Source organism: Hippoglossus stenolepis, chromosome 11 (genome assembly GCF_022539355.2).
Source record: "Hippoglossus stenolepis isolate QCI-W04-F060 chromosome 11, HSTE1.2, whole genome shotgun sequence".
Taxonomy (NCBI): Eukaryota; Metazoa; Chordata; class Actinopteri; order Pleuronectiformes; family Pleuronectidae; genus Hippoglossus; species Hippoglossus stenolepis.
This window is the reverse complement of record NC_061493.1, coordinates 23,467,708-23,490,259: the sequence shown is the minus strand read 5'-3', so window position 1 is coordinate 23,490,259 and position 22,552 is coordinate 23,467,708. Positions and strand designations below refer to the sequence as shown.

The 22,552-nt window shown below is 43.3% G+C and overlaps 1 protein-coding gene across 1 annotated transcript; it reads right to left on the bottom strand.

Moving 5' to 3' along the window:
* Positions 1 to 2,471: 2,471 nt before the first annotated feature.
* Positions 2,472 to 21,091, bottom strand: vipr2 (vasoactive intestinal peptide receptor 2). Its single transcript, XM_047341863.1, has 13 exons — positions 20,817 to 21,091; positions 14,447 to 14,567; positions 12,949 to 13,062; positions 11,962 to 12,053; positions 9,602 to 9,699; positions 8,773 to 8,905; positions 7,803 to 7,953; positions 7,053 to 7,113; positions 6,154 to 6,223; positions 5,638 to 5,729; positions 5,141 to 5,270; positions 4,753 to 4,794; positions 2,472 to 4,371 (listed from the first exon to the last, which is right to left on the bottom strand). Exons 1-13 carry the CDS (start codon positions 20,865 to 20,867, stop codon positions 4,198 to 4,200), a joined length of 1,329 nt encoding a protein of 442 aa, XP_047197819.1. The 5' UTR covers positions 20,868 to 21,091; the 3' UTR covers positions 2,472 to 4,197.
* Between the last annotated feature and the right edge of the window lie 1,461 nt (positions 21,092 to 22,552).

Sequence of the window (22,552 nt, the reverse complement as noted above, 5' to 3'; positions counted from 1 at the left end):
TTTTCCCACCAGCTGCAAGTATTGTTTTGGTTTTAAATTACTCTTAAAAGAAACTGTGTTGGTGGAAATGTTGAAATATGATCCACGTGGTCCAGTGTGAGCAACAGATCCACGAGGTTTCTGCCTCATCAGATGGTAAAGCACTGCAAATGAGGTGGTTTATTAAAAGACACGAAGGATTTTACAACAAGTTGGCGTCAATCATATTATCGTTCCTTTAAAAAAATCTAGTTGGTACAGTCCTGGTGTGAACAGTTGAAATACGGTGTTCAAACTTCAGCTCGTGCTTGAGCCCGTGTCCGGATTTTGAGAAAGTTTATTTTCTTTGTGAAAGTTTTTCACAATTCTCATAATCCTAAGAAAGTTTCACATTAATTTAGATGTAAAAAGTCTGTATTTTTGTGAGTTTCTTTTTCTCTGTGTCTGCAATGTAATTGTTAATTAATATTAAACATGATTTGAAGTAATTAAAACACCACAAAGACAAATAAATACAGATAAATAATGATTTCTGTTCAAAATGACAATGAAAGATACAAGAAGACACAAACAGATTCTGCATCTCATGTATGAACAATACAACATGGCTGTCATTTCATTGAGACAATCAGAAATCCAAAGATCCCATAAAGGGCAAACAGAGATTTTGTTTTTCTAAATAATGCAAATGGTTTTCCAGGATGCATTTCTCTGGCAGATTGCAGTCCACTGCGAATGCATTTGTCTGATGAGCTGATAATTAGAGAGCAGTTAAAAGCACCGTGGGATTTGATTGACAGCTCTCTGACCACTGACTCCCTCTGCTCATTTGAATGGAGTAATTACAGTAATTTCCCACCTCACTCATTCAAAAACACATCTTTACTGATAAATATGCAGGACAGAAAATAGAGTGGCAGCGATGTAACCACAAAGCGAACCGACTATGAGCATAGTTCTCCACCTCAGCCAGCGGAGGGACAGATGCTACAAAGATACACCAGGATTAAACCACACCCACAAATGTGTTTTCGGCTTTGCCAAATGAAATCTGCTCGGGTGCCACAGGAGGACGAGGGACCTCGCGTCCAATGTGTGATGATGACTGTGAAACTGGGCCTGAAAGAGGAAACATTCAGGCCAACGAATATAGAGATATGACTTATTATTACACTACAACATTTAATGCAAATAGTGTCAGTTGTTTGCTCATTTTGTACAAGAAGGCAGAACGTGTTCCTGATATCTCCTGCTATGTTTTCAATATAAAACCATTTTTACCATTTTAGCTTTGTGTCCCCCACGCCTGAAAACACGTATCACACGACCACTCACATACACGGTGCATGCGTGTGCCGGTGTGCACAGATCGCTCCAATATTATCTCGCCTCCTTGTAGACAACAGAATTTAACAACACAACAGCTGTTAGCAAAGACAACAGGGTCAGTGACGGTTGTGATTGATTCTCCATGTTTTGGACTGGTAGCCTGTTGTTTTCTTCAGGAGGGAGGTCAAAAACATCCAATCAGCAAGCGGTCGTCGGCGTCTACGTCCTAGTTTCCAGACATCGCAGTTTCTGCTCGTCCGGACGAACGCGCGGCCCCCAGAGTTTTCAAACTAACACGCCAGGCATATCTGTAGCAGGGTGGATTTCTGAAGCCTCCAGTTTGGCATTTTGTTCAACAGTTTTAAACTAAAGGCAAAGATCCACAGTCACGTTCACACAGAGCAATGCTTACAAAGGGCCTTTATCAATCATCTTGTGCACGACATTCACGGTGTCTCAATACAAACACATGTGTTCAATAAAGACACGATACTCAGGCATCAAGTCAGTCGACATTAATATATGACAACATGTTTTCTACACTCTCAACCACTTATAGTCACAAAGACGTCCAATGAGAAACACGGTGACATCTTGTTTGTAAGATATTTGGTAACACTTTCCTTTAGGCATGCAGCTGTACTGGGTTTGATATTTTGATATTTGCATGGCAGCTGAGAGCCTCTTTCCACTCGCTTCAGCTCGTGTTTGTTTTATTTATATTACTTATTATTATGAATGCATTGTTGGCATATATTTGACAACATCTTATTTCATGAGCCGATCATGAACGACAGACGGATCGGCTGTCCGTCTGTCCGTCTGTCGTTCATGACAGGAAAGTGCATTTCATCAGGTTTTTTCGGGACAAAATAAACAATATGAGGACACAAACTCATTAATTACAGGTACAATGGATTAAGAAAATATTCAGCAGATTAACAGGTAAAGCTTTCAAACACATTGGAATTTCTTCTTCTTCTTCATAGACATGAGGAAACCTTTTTATGCATTACATTTACATCCTGCTGAGACACATCTATCATGTATATTTCTACTTGCATTAGGAGAGAAGTATTTACGCAGTTGAAAGGTTTCCCAGTCAGTCACACTTGGTGGATGGAAGTGCTGCTTTCAGGCTTTGAGACTCAAACTGGAGCTCATTTGAATTGTGGAGTTCCCCAAGGTTCAAACCTCGGCCCCCTGTTAATCTCCATTTAAATACCACACCTGTGAAATTAATTACAAAAAATTGTTGCCAAATATATAAACATTTACTTATTTTGCTCCTTCTGATTAACGCAAGCAGATTCTTAGATTCTTAGAACATCTTAGAATTCGATTTAATTTAATTTTGGTGTTTTGTCATTAGTTTTAAGGCGGGGTCTGGCTGCTATATAAACTTAAATCATTACATTTTTGTAATTTTGAAATATGATTAGTATAAAATGGGAACGGCCGCAAAGTTAAATCAAATCAAGAAGAACAATTCAGGACAGTAAGCAGCTTTAAACCTTTGTTCACCAAAGATCTTATTAATGGGATGTGTGTGGTGGAAATGGGACCACGCAAAAAATAGACTCAATCTGTATTTCTTAAGTCAAGTGTCACCAGATTTCTTTGTCTTGTGGCAAAGATGAACACACAACAGGAAAAAGAAAAACAAAGCACATTACAAAAAAAAGCGGACTTTTCCTTTTTTGTTGCCATCGCTTGACACAGTTTAAAATCTCCAAGAAAATCACACGATGACAAGCAGCAAGGGCAATAAAAGAAAAGGCAAATACCAAGATTATCATGCAAGTGCTGTGTACCGCGGCATGAATAAGGCCTGAATTTCTGTCAGATTTCACTGACGTGGACCAAGGTAGTTTCTGAGACATCCAGCGATACAAACCGAAACAGAACTTGTCCACGTGTTCCAAGTTTCTACGCTTCAGCGGCTTTGAAACTCCGGAGTCGTGTGGACACCCGGCGTTTCTGTCACGGAGCTGATGGTTTTAAACGAGAACATGCAGTCGTTGTGTGGATGCAGCAAAGAAGTAGGAATTTACCACTGGATCTTTTGGCCTCAACAATTCCTCCAAATTAAACGGCGGAATACTTTGCTCGACAAAGTATTCAGAAGTGTTTTCAGATTTTATACCTCAGTGGTTAATGTTGGGTAAAGCATGAGAATGGGTAGAATCAGATGGAAGCCATGGGAAAGAGTTTAACTCCTCTGTCTGTGTTTCCTGAAAGACGACTCATGCTGCTGTTTCACTGGGACTCGTCTTACATCTGATATTATGATGGGATTGATTTCTTCCAGGTCAGTTACGCTGACTGGTTTATTACAGTATTGCAAACATTTCCCTCTTTGCATGAAATAGTTGTTTCCTTTCTTAAATGTTTCACTTCCATTAACACACATCGTCTGTTTCTATGGCCTTATAGTTCTCATTTGAGAAATATGCTTATTTTAAATACCCTGTTTATTTATCAGCTATATAAATATGTGTATTTCTATCGTTGATACAGTAAAAATAAGACAGTAAGGGACATGTTTTCCATCCTAAAGCCAAAAGCTGTGCCGTCCCTGAAGAGATAAATGGCACCATTTATATTTTATAAATATTTAATTCATACGTGTAACATATACAAGTTAAAATATATACATGTCATACCTCACTCATGTGCACGGCTCCAGGAAGAGCAGGTTAAATGTGCAGTTGGCTTCAAATGTCTCGACTCTCAACACGAACTAAAAACACTGCGTCTCTCTCACTTGCACGCCCGTATAGGACAGATCCGAGGGTCCTTGAGGTCCAGTCACGGCGCCTCCACGACGCCTCACAGAGGTTTGTAAAGCTGACACCTGAAGACTGCATTTGTTGTGGTGTCCAGTCCTCACAGCACCGAGGTCTCCGACTGCAGGATGGACTGGGTTCGGGAGTTGCGGTGCAACTGCATCATGTGCTCCGAGCCGTTCCTGGAGGCGAAGGCGCTGTTGAAGCGGCGATCTCTGCTCGGACGACAGTTCAGACACACGCTCCTCCACTTCCTCTTCAGCTCGCCTTGGACCTGCGAGAACAAGTGAGTGGAGCAATGCAGTCATCACATATTTAAATGTTCGGAACAGAATCAAAACATCTGTAGTCATGGCGTCGTCAACCTTTGCTAGTTAAAAGTAAGTTTAGTGATTAAAGCTTATTCCAACAGCAAGGCCAGCCAATGCAACATAAGATATAAAAGGCATCATGACAAATTGTAAAAAAAAAATATAAAGAATAATTAAACAAATAAAATAGCAAGAACGTAATAGTGTAGTGTAAGAAATTAATCATTATTTGATTTAATAAAATTAGCTGTGGGTTTTAAAGTAAGCATGTTACAGCTAAATTAAGATAAAGTTAAAAAGACACCATATTCTGTGCTGTGTCATTTCACATCATGAGCTCTTACCTCACTGTTGAGGAAACAGTACAGGATGGCCACCACCAGACCCTGAACAGAGCAACAACCATGAACAGAAAACTTTAGTTTTATAACCATTTTTCACATTTTAAATATAATAAGCAAAAAAAACAGAAAACAGAAAACCAAAAGGCAACTCCTGTTTTTTGGGGCCCTTCTTGCTGCCGGTTGTTCTTACACAGTGTGTCCACAATCATTCCAAGATAAACGGTTGTGAATGTTGAAATTAAGACCCAGAATTCTTTGAAATGATTTTTGCCACTTCCTTTGGCAACACCATAAGAGCAGGGCGTGATCAACCAGCACTTTGATTCACCAGGACAACCATAATAACAAGCAGCAATAGCGTGGTAGAGAGGGACGATTAACACCGCACCTGAAAGGACCCGAGGGCCAGGTCAAAAAATATTTTATAATCTTCTGCGATGGATTCACTGAGCGACGCGAAGACCACGTAGTGGATCCCAAACAGAGGGATCAGCAGGAGAGTGGATTTGGCTAACCTCCTGAGACAGAAACACAAGATGAGCAGAGGTTAGTTGCAGCGTTTCACTGAAACAGATGTGGTGTTTGTTTTGTTACGGCTGTTTTAAAGCTATATAAGTTATATTAAACACAGAACTACAAATTAATTGTAACATATTGTTCCACACAAATAAAAGCACAGGATGAACCAACTGTGTTCATCACAGCTTCCATTTCACTGGAGGGAGAAACAGCCTCTGACTGGGCGAAGACTCAAAGGGAAACTCAACTGTGCAAGAACCTTTCTTACGATGCATGCTGGGAAAAACAAGTTTCCGGCATTTCTGACTAACAGGGCAGAGATGGGGTTTATTTTTCTTGTTCACGCCCTCGCCTCATGTGAGATACCTGTATTGTGATTGGTCGTTGCCGCCCACGTCAGGGCACCTCAGCTTCTGAACCAAGATCCGAATGATGCTGATGAAGAGGATGAAATTCACCTTTGGGACAGGAAGGAAATAACCGAGTTATCACAGCAACTGAGCCTCAGAAACACAGAAGGGTTCATTTGGTTTTTGCCATGTTGAACATTTTCCCACCCACTGAAATCACTGCGTGGGAAGTAAATCACAAAAGTCTGTTTCTTTGGTTTCTTTTTTGTTTCCTTTAAAGCATCACTAACGTTTTGTTCGACTGCTGAACTCGACTGAAAGAAACAGGTCTGATGTGTTTGAGTGACTATTCGCCAAAATAAAAAGTAAGACCAGAGAAAGAGTTTGAAGAGATTGAATACGTTCTCACTTTTAGTATCAATATCTTCTGTTATAAGATGAATACGACACATTTGTATCATAATTCATCTTTGCAAATTGATCTTTACGAAGCACCTGCCGACAAAAGGAGAGTTAATGAAGCTCAACCCACCATAATGGAGAATCCAATAGGTCCATTGATCACCCAGTTGGGTGTAGGGTTGTCATTCCTCTCCCAGCATCTGGGGGCATCATAAAAAACACTAATGTCACAATTACAGTAAACACAATATTTGTGACAGGCTGCTACTTGCTAAAGCTTCACGTGAAAAAAACAGTTTGAATGGTTGAGTCGTTTCCGTTCCTTCATCCGATCTTATGTCCATCTCGTATTGCTTGACCGATGATGCCGGATAGATGAAACTATATTATTTTTATTTCTGTTTGTTCTGGGAAAATGAACTTCATGAAGCTCCAGCAGGGTTTTCCACCAGGATTTAGAAAAGAAAGCAAAAATATTTGGCCGTATAAGCTCAAATTCTTATGCCACTTTTATACTGATCTTCTACCTGATTGTTAACATTATTATTTTTAATGATAATCAAAAATTATTTATAACATATACCATATATATATAACATATAAAGGTGGAGCTGTATCGTCGCTGTACTTGTTATTGTCGCTGCAGCGGGAGATGAAGAGATCCGGGGATCACGGCTCATACAAACTGCTCAATGCAAATCCCACCAGAGGAATTATTAAGTGTTCTTTGACATGTGGGATAATTCTCTTATTACTTTCCAGGAAAACAAGACACATTTTCATATCTGCCGACGGAACCTCATCAGAAAAACGTGATCTGTGCACTTAATGAAATAACAGATCCCTGTTGAATACCAGTGTGTGTCTGGAGCTGTCACAGAATGACTGAGAAGATAACAAAATAAAAGTCTAATTAAAACATCAGACAACACGTTGGATGAGATTCCTGTGATACCACATCCATGTAAAATGTCTCGAAGGGGGGTGAACAAATCTGAGTCACGTGCTCGTGCTGTTGTCCGCACTCACCCGGTGTCTTCCAGATAAACCCTCGCCATCGTCCATGCAAAGACGAACACAGTGGGGATTCCTGCAAACAGCCACGACGAAACATTGTTTAAATCCTTATTTTTACTTGAAGTTACAAGGAGATCATGTTTGTTTGTTTATTAATTCGCAGGATTCCGCAAAAAGTGTTTCCTATTAACTATCTAGACTGTGGTGGTTTATATTCTATACTGTTAATCTGTCTCGCCACCGTTTCATAATAAATCCTTTTGTTTCACGTCTCATAATAACATGAGAGATCTCCAACTTGGTGATTCCGTTGCTGCCTGCGTGGAGCGGTATATTCGCTTCACATCCACAAAGTTTTTACTGTCCACGCAGACAGTCAGGCCGAATGGTTTCAGCTGCATTCGTGCGCACACCTGCAAGTTGCATGAATGCAGCTCTCGCTCTCTTCCACTCGAGAGCTTGTCTTTCACTCTTCAGTCCGTGAACCAATCACTCTGTGACCCCCTCATTTTTTATTATTTTACTTGTTCATGAGGTTCAATAAATAGCTTTTATGCTTAATTTGTGAGTAGGAGTAAAAGATAAGGACCTTTCACCCTTATGTACTTTTAACAGTTTGATTAATACTGGTTCCACTGTCATCTCCAATTATTCTGCTACTTGAGTAGAGCACAGTGGGTTTACCGAAACCTCTGAGACTGATCCAAAAAACGATGAGCCATAAATCCAGAAGAGCAAAATCAGCTGAAACGGATTAGCTACCCCAGCCGATGAACATGTAGACGATGAAGTGTCTGTTCTCGGAGAAGATGACGACGAGCAGAGTGTGGAGGTACAGACCCTCCACCAGCAGCCAGAAGAAGTTAGCCATGATGAAGTACTGGAAAAATACCAGGCTGGCTTTACATCCAACCTGGAAAACAGAAATTCCCATTAGATGAGTAGAAAATACGACAAGGTTACGGACTTCGTGTCTAAGCCCTGAATCCTTAAATGTTAAATGTCACAAAACCTTCAGCAGCTGCTTTATCAGTGACACAAAATTAACCTCTAGGCAATTTTCAGCACATCTCACTGTTTGTTGGATCAGACGCCTTCAGACATTTACCAGGCAATTATGCTAATTGTCCTGATATGTGGGTACATGTTCCCATTCTTCCATCGGGGGGGCAATCAACGGGTTCACCGTGAGGATAAACTCTGATTTGTGGTTCACAACATTACAAGCAGTGAGTATAAAGGTCAGAGCGCCTCGACAGAATTCCTGCAAATTACACAGACGCTTCAGTTTCAAAGGCTGTCACATACTTTGAGCTTTACCTTTAAATCAAAATGTCTGCCTCTAACCTGTTAATGAGTATGATACATAATAAACTTGATTCATGTAGCATAGTTCATAACAGCCGCTACGACGTGATTCAGAAAGAGGACAAATAAAAACAAGACAATGTCATTTAAAATCTATATAGTACAAGAAAGGGGTTTTCAGTCCAACTCAATAAATATCAGTAAATGGTTTGCTTGTTTTTACGACGCAGATTATACTGCAACTACTGATGTTTGCAAAACTTAAATGGAAAAAAAGTTATGGCTCATTTCTGTAAAACCTCATTTTCTATTTCAGCTGTGCACTAAGCTCGGTTTCCCCCGTGCTGTGCCATTAACACATGAGAGTGTGTTCGCTCGCTCCCGTCGGGACGCGACCACGCGAGGACAGCGGCGGTGACCTCACCAGTGACGACTGGTTGGAGCACTGCGAGGTTCGGTTGAAGAGGATGTCGTCCTTGACCAGCACGGCCACGGCTCTCAGGATGAAGGAGAAGAAGAGGTTGAGGTGGATGTAGTTCCTGGTGCAGTGGAGCTTCCTGCACAGACGTTACAGGTACACAACATAAAGGCGACTTAGCTTTGTCACGACAACAACACAATCCAGGGTTGGAAGAGCTCTTAGTTCAAACTGAATCTGCCAGTGCCGTACACGTTTCCTGTGCTACTGTAACAGGGATGTTACAGATTGGGGAAGTTCGTCATAATTCATATTTTAGAAAAGAGTTCAATATCCTTCTGTTTTCTTTGCGAGGCTCCTTTCACCCGTCTTAGACTACAGACAGAACAAGACGTGTATGAGGGACCACACCAGTGTGTTTGTATTCCTATGGTAAGGTGCAGGGCCCGGTGCAGGGGCCGGTGCAGGGGCCCGGTGCAGGGGCCGGTGCAGGGCGGTGCAGGGGCCGGTGCAGGGCGGTGCAGGGCCGGTGCAGGCCGGTGCAGGGGCAGTGCAGGGCGGTGCAGGGCCGGTGCAGGGGCCGGTGCAGGGCCCGGTGCAGGGGCCGGTGCAGGGCCGGTGCAGGGGCCGGTGCTGTGTGTATGGACCATCACCACTAAATTAACTTTTTTTTCATATCTGACTATCCTGCAGAGGCTTTTTAAAACTAATCCCAACAAACAGAAAGAAGAAGAAGAGGCTCCAATCAACATCATTTACATCGAGCATCGTGAAGTGGCAGTTTGCACAGATTAAGTTTTATCTGGTGTAATAGATGTGTAATATGTGGTCTTACCGGAACAGGCAGAGGATGGCGCTCCCTGTGGTGAGGGCGATCAAAGACAGACTGTGACCCAGAGTGTAGAGCGTCTGCACCACCACGTAGAAGACGAGCTGCAGCGGCACACGGAGAGGAGGAGGACGGTTACTGCTGTGTTCTAACTGTCCTCACTGCCTCACACCAGAGGACGACACTGCACCTCTGAAACTCACTGAGCCTTGAAGTTGTTCTGAAACAGTTACAGGTCATAAACTGAGCCTGCAGGTGACATAAAGCTGCAGGACGGAGCATTTACAAAAATAACACTGGACAAAAAGCCACTCGATTTTCATCCCTGCAGAGTTCTGGAGAAATACAATTTACTTTGAGAGTTTTTTTTTATCTTTTAAAAGCAAATTTAAGAGTCTGTTGAAAGCAGCTCTGCTCTTTTGATTTGGTTTTATTCATTTGATGAACATACTGTTGTGATGTGCCGTTGTGTTATCTTGTGGGTCTTGTGTGTTCATCTTTGTTCAGTCTTGTGTTATGATGCGGTGTCGTCTTTCTATTCTGACCTGCCAAGAGACTGCAGATGTGATAACAACCTTTTCTCATATTTGCTAAAACTGACATAAATCTGGCTGCTCTGACTGGCACCGTCCTCTAGGAGGAGGGCGAGAGAGGGCGAGAGAGCAAGGGAATATGAGGAGAGAGAGAGAGAGAGAGGTGGGGGGGGCAGGACACCACAATGGGTAATTCAGTGGTGCCATGCATGACCCTGAACGAGCGGGTGAACATGGAGGGAGCTGAAGTTGCACAACAGCAAAGAGCCAAAAATCCTGGACGCACAGCAGAGCAGGCGACGACCTTCCTCTGAAAAGCGCCTTGAGATGATGTTTGTTATAATCTGGTTTGAATAAAGTTGAAGTGAATTGACCTGCTTCCCTTCGTCAGGACATAAAATGCGTTTCTCCGCACAGATGTGATGCAACGAGGCCTCTGAGCTTTGAGTGGAGGTCTGCATCAGATGTGTGCAGCCTCATCGAACTGTGTGCGTTGGAGGATCAAGAGAGAAACTGTGTTTTGTTTGCGGAGAAAACTTCTGATTCTGGGACGAGGAGGAGAAGAACAGATCAGTTCCTGTTAGAAACAGAAACACAGAGATTGGAATCTGCCAATAAATGTCCTGTGTGTGTGTGTGTGTGTGTGTGTGTGTGAGACATGTCCATCCCATTTATCTTTCATTTATCATATTTAATTACCTCTAAAAAGACACTTCACTTCAGACCATGTGATCTTTACACGCTGCTCTCGTGTCTCGACAAACAGCTGACGACGTTTTACAACTGGAACATTTCTCTTACACCCTGAAGGTGGCGCAGGTCTGAGCTGAACAGTGTCCTGGTTGGTGTGAAGGCTGCAGCACTGTCTTCATCTTCTGCTTCTCTGAGGTTCTGAGGAGGCGGCTCCCGAGACGTTAAAGTGATATAGATGGAAAGATGCCTCAACATGCATCCAGAAAACAAACAAAGAAAAGAAGAAGAATTCTACCTGCATGTAAAACTTGGGTTTATATGCACATTCAGTTGTACTTGTACATTTCTGTCATTTAGTTTCTCTGCAGTTTTTGTGTCTGGACCTTTAATCTGCTTTAATTTTCACTTCCATGTTCAAAACGTTTTTTACCATCTCTTCATGAAACGTCTCTCTCAGTTCATCTCTCAGAACAGCAGGAAACGATTGAGACATTCACATTCCTTTACCGGATGACGTCCACCACACGTTACAGTGCAGACCCATCGGTGTGTAATGTGAAGTGTGTCTTCGCCCCCAGAACGTTTCTCATTTGTTTTTATTTTGTCTGAACTGGAAAAAGCTCAAGTTGCTTCTCGGACCTTTGAATCTCCACCCCTCGCCTGAAGGTTCCCGGACAATCTGCTGCTGCTTCTTCACAAGAGAAACACAAACTCCAGAAAATGTCCAGACACTATTTTCAGGACGAGTGCAGACAAAGAAGCCAGAAAGAGGAGCACGGATAAAGAGGCAGAAATGAAAGTGTGAGGAATGAGGAGCCAGACAGAAGAGCAACAGGCAGACAGTTAGTTGAACAAGCACAATGGGTGATTCAGAATACGACCACGTGACCCAAACTTCCCCCGGAGCAGTGAAAGAGGAGGGAAGCAGCAATTATCATCATCGACGAGGCCAAACAAGGCCGAGCGTTCCCCCTCACCAACACCTCTTCTCCTGCTCCCTCACTGAAATGTCCCCAACACAAACAGCGTCTTCCCCCGGCAGCACAGTCAGGACACATGCTCAGGTGAGACGCTGCTCGGACTTTGACAGCAACAACAGACCGAAAGAGCACGAGGGCGACAGACGAGGTCTCACTGTACCTTGTCCTGGCTCGTGTCCGACTCACACACACTGCTGATGTTTGGGAAAACGTCCGACCATCCGGCAGACGAGCAGTTCCTGCTGATGTTCCCTGAGAGAGAAGAAGAGGAGACGCACAGCGGATGATCTCCCGACACCAACGAGACCCGTTTTACTGAGCTACCGCTTTGGTTTAAGGATTCAAATGATTTCATCAGCGACTGTCAGGAAGTGACCACACTCCGAGGACACCTGACACAATGACTGTGTCCGAAATCCCTCACTAATCACTGTGTAGTCCACCATATAGTTCACTCATTGTTTCCCACAATGCATTGTGAAAAGCAGCGTTCAACCGACGGTCACTAACCGAGCAATATGTACCATCATGCATTGCGCTCGTGGCGGAGTGACGAGAGGGGAGAGAGCAGCAGGAGCAGCCCGACCTGTCGTAAGAATGTAAATACGAGTGTAAACATTTAAAGTAAGTTAAGTATGGGTTAGTGAGTGGGGGGGGGGGACTTCAGGGGGTTCGGATCTGTCTCAGACACGTTGGCTCTTAACAAGCAGCCGGGCTCTTACATCATGTTTAGTCATTGACGTAAATCAGAGCACGGCTCAGAGAGGAAATCCAAACTGCCATCTGGTCACTGGCTGGAAGAATCTCATGGGTTCGGGGGGGAATTTACACAGTCAGGAGTTTACTGAGGGTGAATGATGAGGTGGAGACTAACGCTCCATCTTAGGTTAAAGGAAGTGGATCCAAAAATCCACCCGTTTAACTGGATTTGTTCCAAAGTGCAGTGAATTCTCCCTCTGCCACAGCTGGAGCCTTCCAACACACTTACGGTAAATCTGTAGCTTTTACGGAAGCTCACTAACTACGAGCAGAAAGAAACGCTGATGAAAACATGAATTTACAGACTTCAATCACTGGAGAAAAAGAATAAACTTCACACACACTCATTAATTAACTGTATTGTAATAATAATAATAAAGGTTTTTACCATTTCTGCCGAATAGAGTCTTGAGGACTCGAGGACAGGGGATGGTGACCGTCTCTCCGATCTCGGCTCGATCCCAACACGCGATGTTGTCCCACGTTCCTTTGCAGCCAGCGACTGTGAAGAGGAAATAAAGCAGCTTCATGAGTAAATGTTTCTCAACCAAACGTGGAACTAAAAGGTCGTCCTCTCCAGAACAACACCGGCATTAGTCACATGATGAAATGACGCGGTAATCCACCTGCTTGGTGGAGGTAAAGAAGGTGAATAGGATAAATAAGAATAAATTACTATAATAATGAAAAGATTGCTGCACAAACAGCCCTGTGAGCGATTATCTCAGCATGAAGAGCTGATGACAGCAGGACCGGAGACTAACTTGATCCTTTTTAAAACAATTCCACTGCTCGTCATGCCTTTCAGATTTTGCATTTCCGAACACCAGAACAATTTGTGCGTACGGCGTGTGGAGGACTTAGCCTCGATCAGAGGAGAATAAACCGCCACCCACCCTCCAGAAACAGAACAAACACAAACTGCTGCCATAAATAGCTGCTCCAGCTCGTCAGCGTGAGCCTTAATGGGCACAAAAGTGCTGATGGCAAACCGAGCAGTCAACAAGGCGTTTTAGCGACAGATGAATGGAGACGTGGGCGCTTGGCCAAATTGAGCCCAGAATCCCTGCAAAAGACATTGAAGAAAAAAATCTGCTATGAAAAGAAGCCTATTAGTTTCAAATAAAAAAAGAGCAGAACCAGAGAAGCAAAACAAACCAGCACGATGCACTGAACTCTCACATCTCAGGTGGTTCAGGCGACATTATCCAGAGCGACTGGGCAAAGTGGAGGATTGTTGTTTTGTCAGGTGACACGACGCTGCAGAGTTTAAACCTGCGACTTGGAGGTGAAACACGAGAGCCTATCGTCATCCCCCTTCTTGGGTTTCTCGCATTTTCAGATCAGGTTTCAAAAGATCTTTATCTCTGAAGAAAAACTAAAGTGTTTGGTGTCCCTGTGTCTAACGTGGGAACCAAAGCTTATTCTTAAAAAGATTTTCTTTCGGAGAAGAGATTCAGAAAAGCGAGCCGTCGAGTGTCGTTCCGAGAGGAGGTCATTAATGGACGAGAGAAAATCAGCTCGGAGAGAGACGAGACGTAGATGAAGGCAGGAAAAGAAAGATGAAAAGGTTGTTTAAAAAAGGAGGATGAAAGTGCAGAGGTAAAGAAAGAGGAACTGAGAACGTGAACTCATGAGGAAAAGTCTTTTCACTGAAACACCCAGAGGCACATCTGAGGCACAGCAGCACACATCTGCAGGGGAATCTTCTTTTTATTAAACTTTGATTTCATGCGGTGAGTTAAACTTCTTTAAATTAACTGCAGACGCTTTTCTTCAGTGCATTAAATGTCTGAATACATGATCTGCAGAGTTTTCACACCCTGCAACAAAAGCTGCCGAACAAAGTGTCGGCTCTGTTTGACCCGTTGGTGAGTGATCGTGACCTTTTGGGCCGCCGCCGCCGCCGCCGCCGCCGCCCTCCTCCTCCGTCAGCCGCTTCACACACTCCAGCTGGTCTCTCTCCACCTCCAACATGAAGTTACAGGTTGGATGCCGGCTGTCAGCCTGCAGGGGAAGCAGAGAATACTGGTCACTGTGTGTGCCGAGTTCAAAATGAGGAGAATCTGAGACACTGTCCTGTCCATCGCTTTAGTTCCTTTCTATTTAAGACCCGCCTCCACATCAAGCCCAGTCTATTCTGATTGGCCAGCCGGACCACTGTGAACACAGAACGTTTCAACCTCGTGTTCAGTGAAGGATCATTTCATTTATTGTTTTTGTTCATGTAGCAAACATCAGTTTCAGAGGAGGGGGGGGGCGAGAGTCAAGGTACTGATTGACAGATGAATGCAGCGTCAAGATAAGCTGCTTAACTGTGTGTGTGTGTGTGTGTGTGTGTGTGTGTGTGTGTGTGTGTGTGTGTGTGTGTGTGTGTGTGTGTGTGTGTGAGTGTGAGGAAACGCAGCCAAACGACAAACCCTCCTCCACATTTCTGAATATTGATGTCACTGTGTGCACGTGTGGAGCTGAACGCATCAACACAATTACAACATTGATTAGAAGAAACAGTTTTTGACCAAATGGAAAAGTGTGTCAATGTTTAAAGTATTTCTACAAACACATACGTGTTTATTTATATTTTATTAATATTGAACATTGTTCATTCAACGTTGTGAAGTCACAGACAGATGTTTGTGGAATTTGTGCTTCGAGATGTAAACATGAGCCAAGTTACAAACCAGGGGACTTTAAACCCGGAGCCAACACAGCGATCGCTCGTTGTCCTTCTTGCTCTTCAGCACAGTCGAGGACGGACGCTCACTGGTCACTTCCAATAAACCTCGCTCGAGGAGTTCAGTGTCAGACAAATGTCACAACACTCCACAGAAGCGTCTCAGGGACGGGTGGGAACACGTCCGTCTCAGGTGTGAGCTAGAGGAGACGCGACCACCGTCTGTACGCAAAGCGCTTGTTTCACTTTCTTTTACACTGAGAAACATGCGTTTTTTTTTTACATTTTCATTGATTCCTCAGAGAATAATTCATGGATCTTGATAAAAAAAACTAAAAACAGACATGTTTAGGAGACTGGTATTTATTTTAACAGTGTGCGATTTGGTGCAGATCCAAATATAGATCTAGATTATACTATTATTATTATTACTTATTATTATTATTAATATTATTATTACTTATTCATTGAATAGAACTTCTCTGTAAAAACGTCTTGAATCTTGATTTTTGGTCAAATCACTGAGTGTGTGTGTGTGTGTGTGTGTGTGTGTGTGTGTGTGTGTGTGTGTGTGTGTGTGTGTGTGTGTGTGTGTGTGTGGCATCAGAGACTCGTGTGTTTTCTCCAACGTGATGAGATTCCACACTCGGCTCCAGTTAGTTTCTCATCTTTCAAACGGGTGTTGAAGGCAGCACAGAGCGTGAGTCAGATGAAAGCCTGCGGTTCGTCACTGGAGAGGAAACCTTTAACACTTTAATCAGATTTAACCTCCAACTAATTAGATTCACATTTCAGACCTCGAGGTGAGGACGTCAGCGGGAGCTTCGTTGTGGTTTCTGTTTCGCTGCTGGATGTAATTAAATAATTGTGTCCTGCCTTAATTGAGTTAACAAACTATAATCTTCATCATGAAAGAGGAATATCCAGAAGTACAAACTGAAAGAGGAGCGATCGTTAATGTTCAACTGCTGAGTTCAGCTGAAAAGGTTTGTGTTGCTTTAACAGTAAGGTTGGTAAGTTGTCTCCGAAACTTTTTTTGGATCTGTTTTTAGTTGAAATCCTCCTCACGTCCTGATAGTCATCAATAAATAAAGTGCACGTTCATGTGTTTTGGGGGCGGAGCTTTGACAGGAGGGTGTAGGATGTACTGGTCGCTTGTTTTAAAAGTGTAGCGTGCTCTTGCTAGTTTTTCCTGGATTACCAACCCCAGCTTTAAGTGGGACTCAGTCGAACTTGTTTTAGCCTGGAGTGCGTTTGAAGAGGATTTTATTTTCTTCCTTTTATTCAAAGACATTTCTGTTTCTAAACTTGCTTTACGATTGATGACTAAACACCACGACGTCATGAGTCATACCCAAACAGGCCCCGTGTGTTTGTGACAGAAGAAACAAATCAAAACAACATGTTGAGTTAAGAGATAAGCAGACCACTTAGTAAACCACCTCACGTGTCCTGACGTTAGCGAAGCAGATCACCCACAGCAAAGATTTCACGAGAGTTAACAGTCCTCATAGGGGCCGCTGTGTTTGTGGGCAGCAAAGACGATTCACAGATAGAAGTCGCACCGATTCCACCGACAGAGAAGAATGTGGTTTGTCTTTATCGCAGTCGTCACACTGCAGAACGCCTCCTCGCGCTTTGTTCGCTTTAAAACTTCCCTCGCTGAAAGTCTGAGATGAAAATTTAATTCTAACATGTACTGCAGAAAGACGCGCCTCATCACAGCTTCAGTATCCGCCATCTCAATCTTCAGTTTAGACACATTCAAGGTCCAGTGCCTTGCTCAAGGGCAGTCTGCAGGGACGGTAGCAGCAGAGCGAGGGAAGACTGCTGCTCATGTATTTCTCCAGCTGGTCCTTTGGGTAACAAGGCCGCAGCTGCCCCAAATCTCACTCATAGAAATGAAGTCTCAGTTTGATGGAATGCCTGTTGACCTCCGGCACGACTCCGGCTTCTCCATCTGCTTCCGGGTTTCACAGATTCGCGTCTTCATCATGAGTCGGAGCGAAAACAAACCCGCTGCACTTCCCTTTGCTGCGATAACACAGTCTGCATCCACACTCATTTGTTCTGGACCTGAATAAATGGGCGGATCAAGGAATTTAGTTTCACTTTCTCTGCAGCGCTTCCCACAGAATTCATTCAATCTGTCAGTCGTCACTCTCGTGCACAACAGATCCTGAGTTTAAGACAAGTTGTGAGTAGGCCATTTGCGGGTCCGAGCCCCACCCGAATAGTAGAGTTTGTGTTATATACACGGTCTATAATGCAAGAGTTGTCCCAAAACCTCATGTCCATAAGCAGGAGGTGGAAACGTGCACCTGAGCCAAAACCTGCGCGCCAACAACCAGCGCCAACAAAGCACGTTCCCCAAAAACCACATCAACGGTGTCACTCCAAGCATCGTTCAGTGCTGCCACGACAAATACGGCAAGACTAGTAAGAGTTGGACAGATTTCACCAGGCAGGACAGGCTACTCCTCCCAAACGAGATTATTTTTTAAGGTCATATCGTCCACCCCTGTGATCCCGTGAATTTCTCCATCTGGGAACGCACAGAGAGTGAACTATGGGTTTTCTGAGCAAAACCCAAAACAGCACCAGGAAGTCCAATAAAGAGAATTCACCGCTGGAGCTTATGCAGCTGGAAAGACTTGAGAGATGTTTTTGTTTGATTTCAGGGGGAAACAGTTTAAGAGAGAGGGCTGTTTAGCTGATCCTCTTACCCAGCGGGATTTACAGTACAAACAGTCCATGAGCGGAATAATCCCAATTTACACCAGATTACAAGAAGAGCAAGACGCCACCAGACAGAGCCGTGAATGCGATGAGTGCCTGTGTTGGGTTCCGCTCTGCTGGTCGCTGGCTGCTCATAATGTTTCTTCTCATTGTGGTGATGTTCCTGCTCACGGCACAGCAGCGACTGTTAGGAAGCAGCTGCACATGACGAATCACGGCGCAGTGTTTAATCACAGTGGGTCGTGCCTCAGCGTCTCCGTGGCCTAAATACAAAAACACTGGAAAATCTCTCAAGTTCATCTTACTTCAGGAAACAGATGGACTTCTAAAAGATAGTTTAAGATATAATTCACACTTGGCATGTGTGTCGTTAATGGCCCCGATGAAGTGCAGTGTTTGGACACGTGATACATTCACGTTCACGTCGTCTTCTATGTCCTCGGTGGACGACAAAACTGGGCCTCCAGCAAGAACATCTGTCCCGCCCGAGCATTTTGAAGATTGGATCGTTCTTATTTCACGATGTTGATCCGCGTCATGGCAACAACATTCATTGGACCACTTCCTCTTTAGCTATTGGTCAACAAAGTAAAAGAACAACATTCGTTCTGTTGCTGTAATGCTTCGTATCGAGCTGAATTGCAAAGCTTTTATTTTGAACTGTTGTAAACTTGGGGCTGAAGATTGCTCAATAGAAATAACTGACATGCTACGTACGTAAAAAATCGCAGCAGTTTAAACTTGTACATATAAACCGTATACATAAATAGAAATAAAGTACATTGAATTTCTTTTTATGTAAAAATGAAAAGATTAAAGATAGAAACCGCTCGATATCGTTAATTATCACGATAAACATCACGATATTTTTCTCTTGGATTTTTGTTCCTGACTAAAAATCATGGTTTTAAACTGATGATATATTTTAAACCTTTGTTATATTTCTGATCTTCTTTTAATGAGAATTATATTCTTGATAATTATATTTATACTGTATTGTCGCACAGCTCTACTTATGACAAATTGGATGAGTCACCTGCGACTCGACGTGGGCTCACGAGGCAGGAGGACGGAAACCTGCAGCCGCCGTCCCTCTCATGTGCAAATGTCTTCACTTATCACCGGCCGCCTCGGATACAAGCTCGTGTTGTCAGTTTGATTCTGTGTGGAAAACTCAGACGTCTTTTCATCTTCAGTGTAAAGACAGAATTTTCTTTTCCTGCGAGTTGAGTTTTCTGGCAACTGTGAAATGCTGAATTACTTTGAAGTGTGGTGTGGTTGTTGAGATAAACGCGAAGCTTCACAAAGTTTTACAGCTCACGAAGCAATCACTGACGTCACATTGATTTATATTGTTTGTTATCTATCGTATTGTCAGGTCTCGATGAAAAGTGCCTCGAAGTGGATCCTTGTGAAATGAATACTGCATTTCGTCCGCGTGCCTCCACCGACCGGCGCAGTTTCCGTCTACACAATTTATTTTTCCAGATTCATACGAGATCCCTGTGACCTTTGACCACTGAAATGGAATCAGTTCATCTTTGAGTCGAAGTGACAACCGATGAAAAGGTGAAGACATTTCCCCCAAGTTCTTCTTGAGGTCACTGTGACCTTGACCTTTGCCCTGTGGCTACTGAAATGAGATAAGTTAATGTTAAAGGATTCCCTTAATGCGAGGAAGATTTTAGAGGTCACTGTAGCCTTGACCTTTGACCTTGTGGGCGTAACAAAAACTAATCTGACATTTAACTGAAGGAAGCTGAACTTAATATCAAAGCTGCAAAACTGAGTTATCACGACATGACATCGCATCACTTCCTGTATCCGTGACGTATATTTATCAGTTTATCCAGTGAATTAAAGCTTCACGTCGCTGCTTCAACTGAATTTCAGTGAAGAAATTATAATCGTCAGTTTCTATCCATCCCTCCGAAGTGCCTTTGAGCAAGCCAGGGAGGTACTGAAATCCAGGAGAATAACCGATGGGTGAGGGAGAAGAGGGAAGCGGATGTGGACTCGTGTCATCACTCAGGTAATTAAACAACTTTTTTTTTTTTTGGGGGGCTGACGTGAACCTGGTGGCAGCTCCGTCTGCTTTTAGTCTCCGGAGGATTATGTGAAGAGGGACAGAGAGCACTTCCACTGTTTATCCTGTGAGGTGGAGCAACACCGGGGGAGCAAGTCAAGTGTGAGGGGCTGGAAGCAAAGAGCTGGAGGGTGGCTGGACAAGAGCAAACAGACAGCGGGAGATTATTCCCACAAAGGATCCCAGTTGATGAACACAAAACAAGTTCAGCTGCCTCTCGTGTGATTGGAGTTAAGAGTTCAGGGAGATGTCTTCAAGGGGAAATGATGCATTAATGAAACGATGAGTCGATTTATAAATAAAAAAATGTCTGCATATATACATGGATATATCATTATTTACAATAGAAATAGGTGTGGAAAGCTCCTTAATATGCATTGAGAAATATAGAAGTGATTCAGAACTCTATATAATCATCTTGTTGTTTTGATAATAGCTAATATATCAAATCTGGAATTCCTTGCCTGAGGAGATTAGACCTTCCAGCACTTAGTGAAATAATTACACAAGTAAATAATCGGTACAATTATAGAATTAGCAGAAATACAAAAAACACGAGTTAGGATTGTTTCATATGCTGAAAAGTACCAGAAAGGTCAATTAGCTAATTTTATAATAGAATTAGAAAATTAGGATCAATATAACTTATAATATACTTTTAAAATAAGGATCCTCCACGTGTCACCATGGAGATTTATGTCTTTAAAGTGTTTATTGTAATTACTTTGTGAAATAGAAATGGAGGAAGGAGACTCACCAGGAGCAGACATGTTGAGAAACACAGTGAGACCAGGACCAAACTTCTCATCTTCCAACTGCTCAGGTCTGGAACACAGGTCTGGAGTTCAGGTCAGGAGTTCAGGTCAGGAGTTCAGGTCTGGGCTCAGGTCTGGAGTTCAGGTCTGGAGTTCAGGTCTGGAGCTCAGGTCTGGAGTTCAGGTCTGGAGCTCAGGTCTGGAGCTCAGGTCTGGAGCTCAGGTCAGGAGTTCAGGTCTGGAGTTCAGGTCAGGAGTTCAGGTCTGGAGTTCAGGTCTGGAGCTCAGATCTGGTCTGAAGGTCCGAGCTCAGGTCTGGAGTTCAGGTCTGGAGCTCAGGTCTGGAACTCAGGTCCGGAGCTCAGGTCCGGAGCTCAGGTCTGGAGCTCAGGTCTGGAGTTCAGGTCCTGGCTCTCACTGCAGCAGCCTGGACTTCACTTCACCTCCTCTGCTGAGATTTTATTCTCTCCATCGTTTTATTCCATGAGAGAAAAATCCAAACCACAAAAAGGAAACAGAGAACACAGACGGTGGAGTCCTGCTGCGTCCACTGTTCGACTCCACTGAGCTGAATGTGATCACACATCATCATCATCTGCCTCCAGCTGACGTTCACTGTCAACACCACAGGGACGAGCACAGACACTTCCTGTCAGGACTTTCAAAATAAAACCTTTGTTAGGGGACTCACTGGTAGAGAAGATTGAGAAGAAGAACATTAATAACACTAATACGACACTGGAGGTTATGTTTTCATTGATTTGTCTTTTTGTTTGTTCCTTCTTTCATTTGTTCTTTTGTTCAATCGTTCATTTGTTCTTTGGTTTGTTTGTTGGTTTGTTCTTTCATTAGTTTGTTCCTCTGCTTGTTTGATGATTTACTTCAGGCCTGAGTCCAGCAGCAGGTTTTAATTACCGCAGGTCACTTGTACAGTTTCAGACAGAAAAGCTGCACCAGCATCACCACAGATCAACCAAACAGCTCGTTCCACACAGGCAGGTTCAGAACAAACGTCGCACAAATCAACATAACGCACACACACACACACACACACACGTACACGCACAAGCACAGGCTGCAGGTTTTCAGTGAAATGTCGCTGATGAAGCTTCTTGATACAGAAACCATACGGACACTGTGAGTGTGGTTTCTGTCTTGGGGCAGGAGGAACTTATCTCATCCACTGAGATGAAACATGCTCTGCCACCACAGACGTACACAGGACCGTCTGCAGATATTTACACAAAGCCAGAGGCCATCAGCTTCCCTGCTCTGGACACAAATGTCAACACTGCATTAAAATGTGCAGACAGAAAAATGTAGAACAGTCTCTCTCCTGCCAACTGCTTCAAGTGCTTTATGGCTTGTGTACAAAACCCAATTTAAACAGAGAGCTGGTGCGAGCATACTGGAAACTAACATGTACCCACAGAGGGGACAGAAAGTCTTTTAGTTCATTTGAATCCTGTCTTTGCAGGAAGAAAACCTGAGATCAAGGCGCAGTGGAACACACAAATTAAATGATTGAAGATAATGAAAGTCAAATTTAGTTAATGAATTATGAATTCACGAATTATCCCCCTACATCTTTTGACCGTTTGATTCTGTCGTCCTGGGGGAATTAAAGTGAACGAAACAGCAGCAAATATCATAATTTTCCTTCATCACTACAAATCAAAACGAGGTCAACAAAACTATTTATTCAAGTCACAGTTCAGAACGGATTTTTTCTGACTTT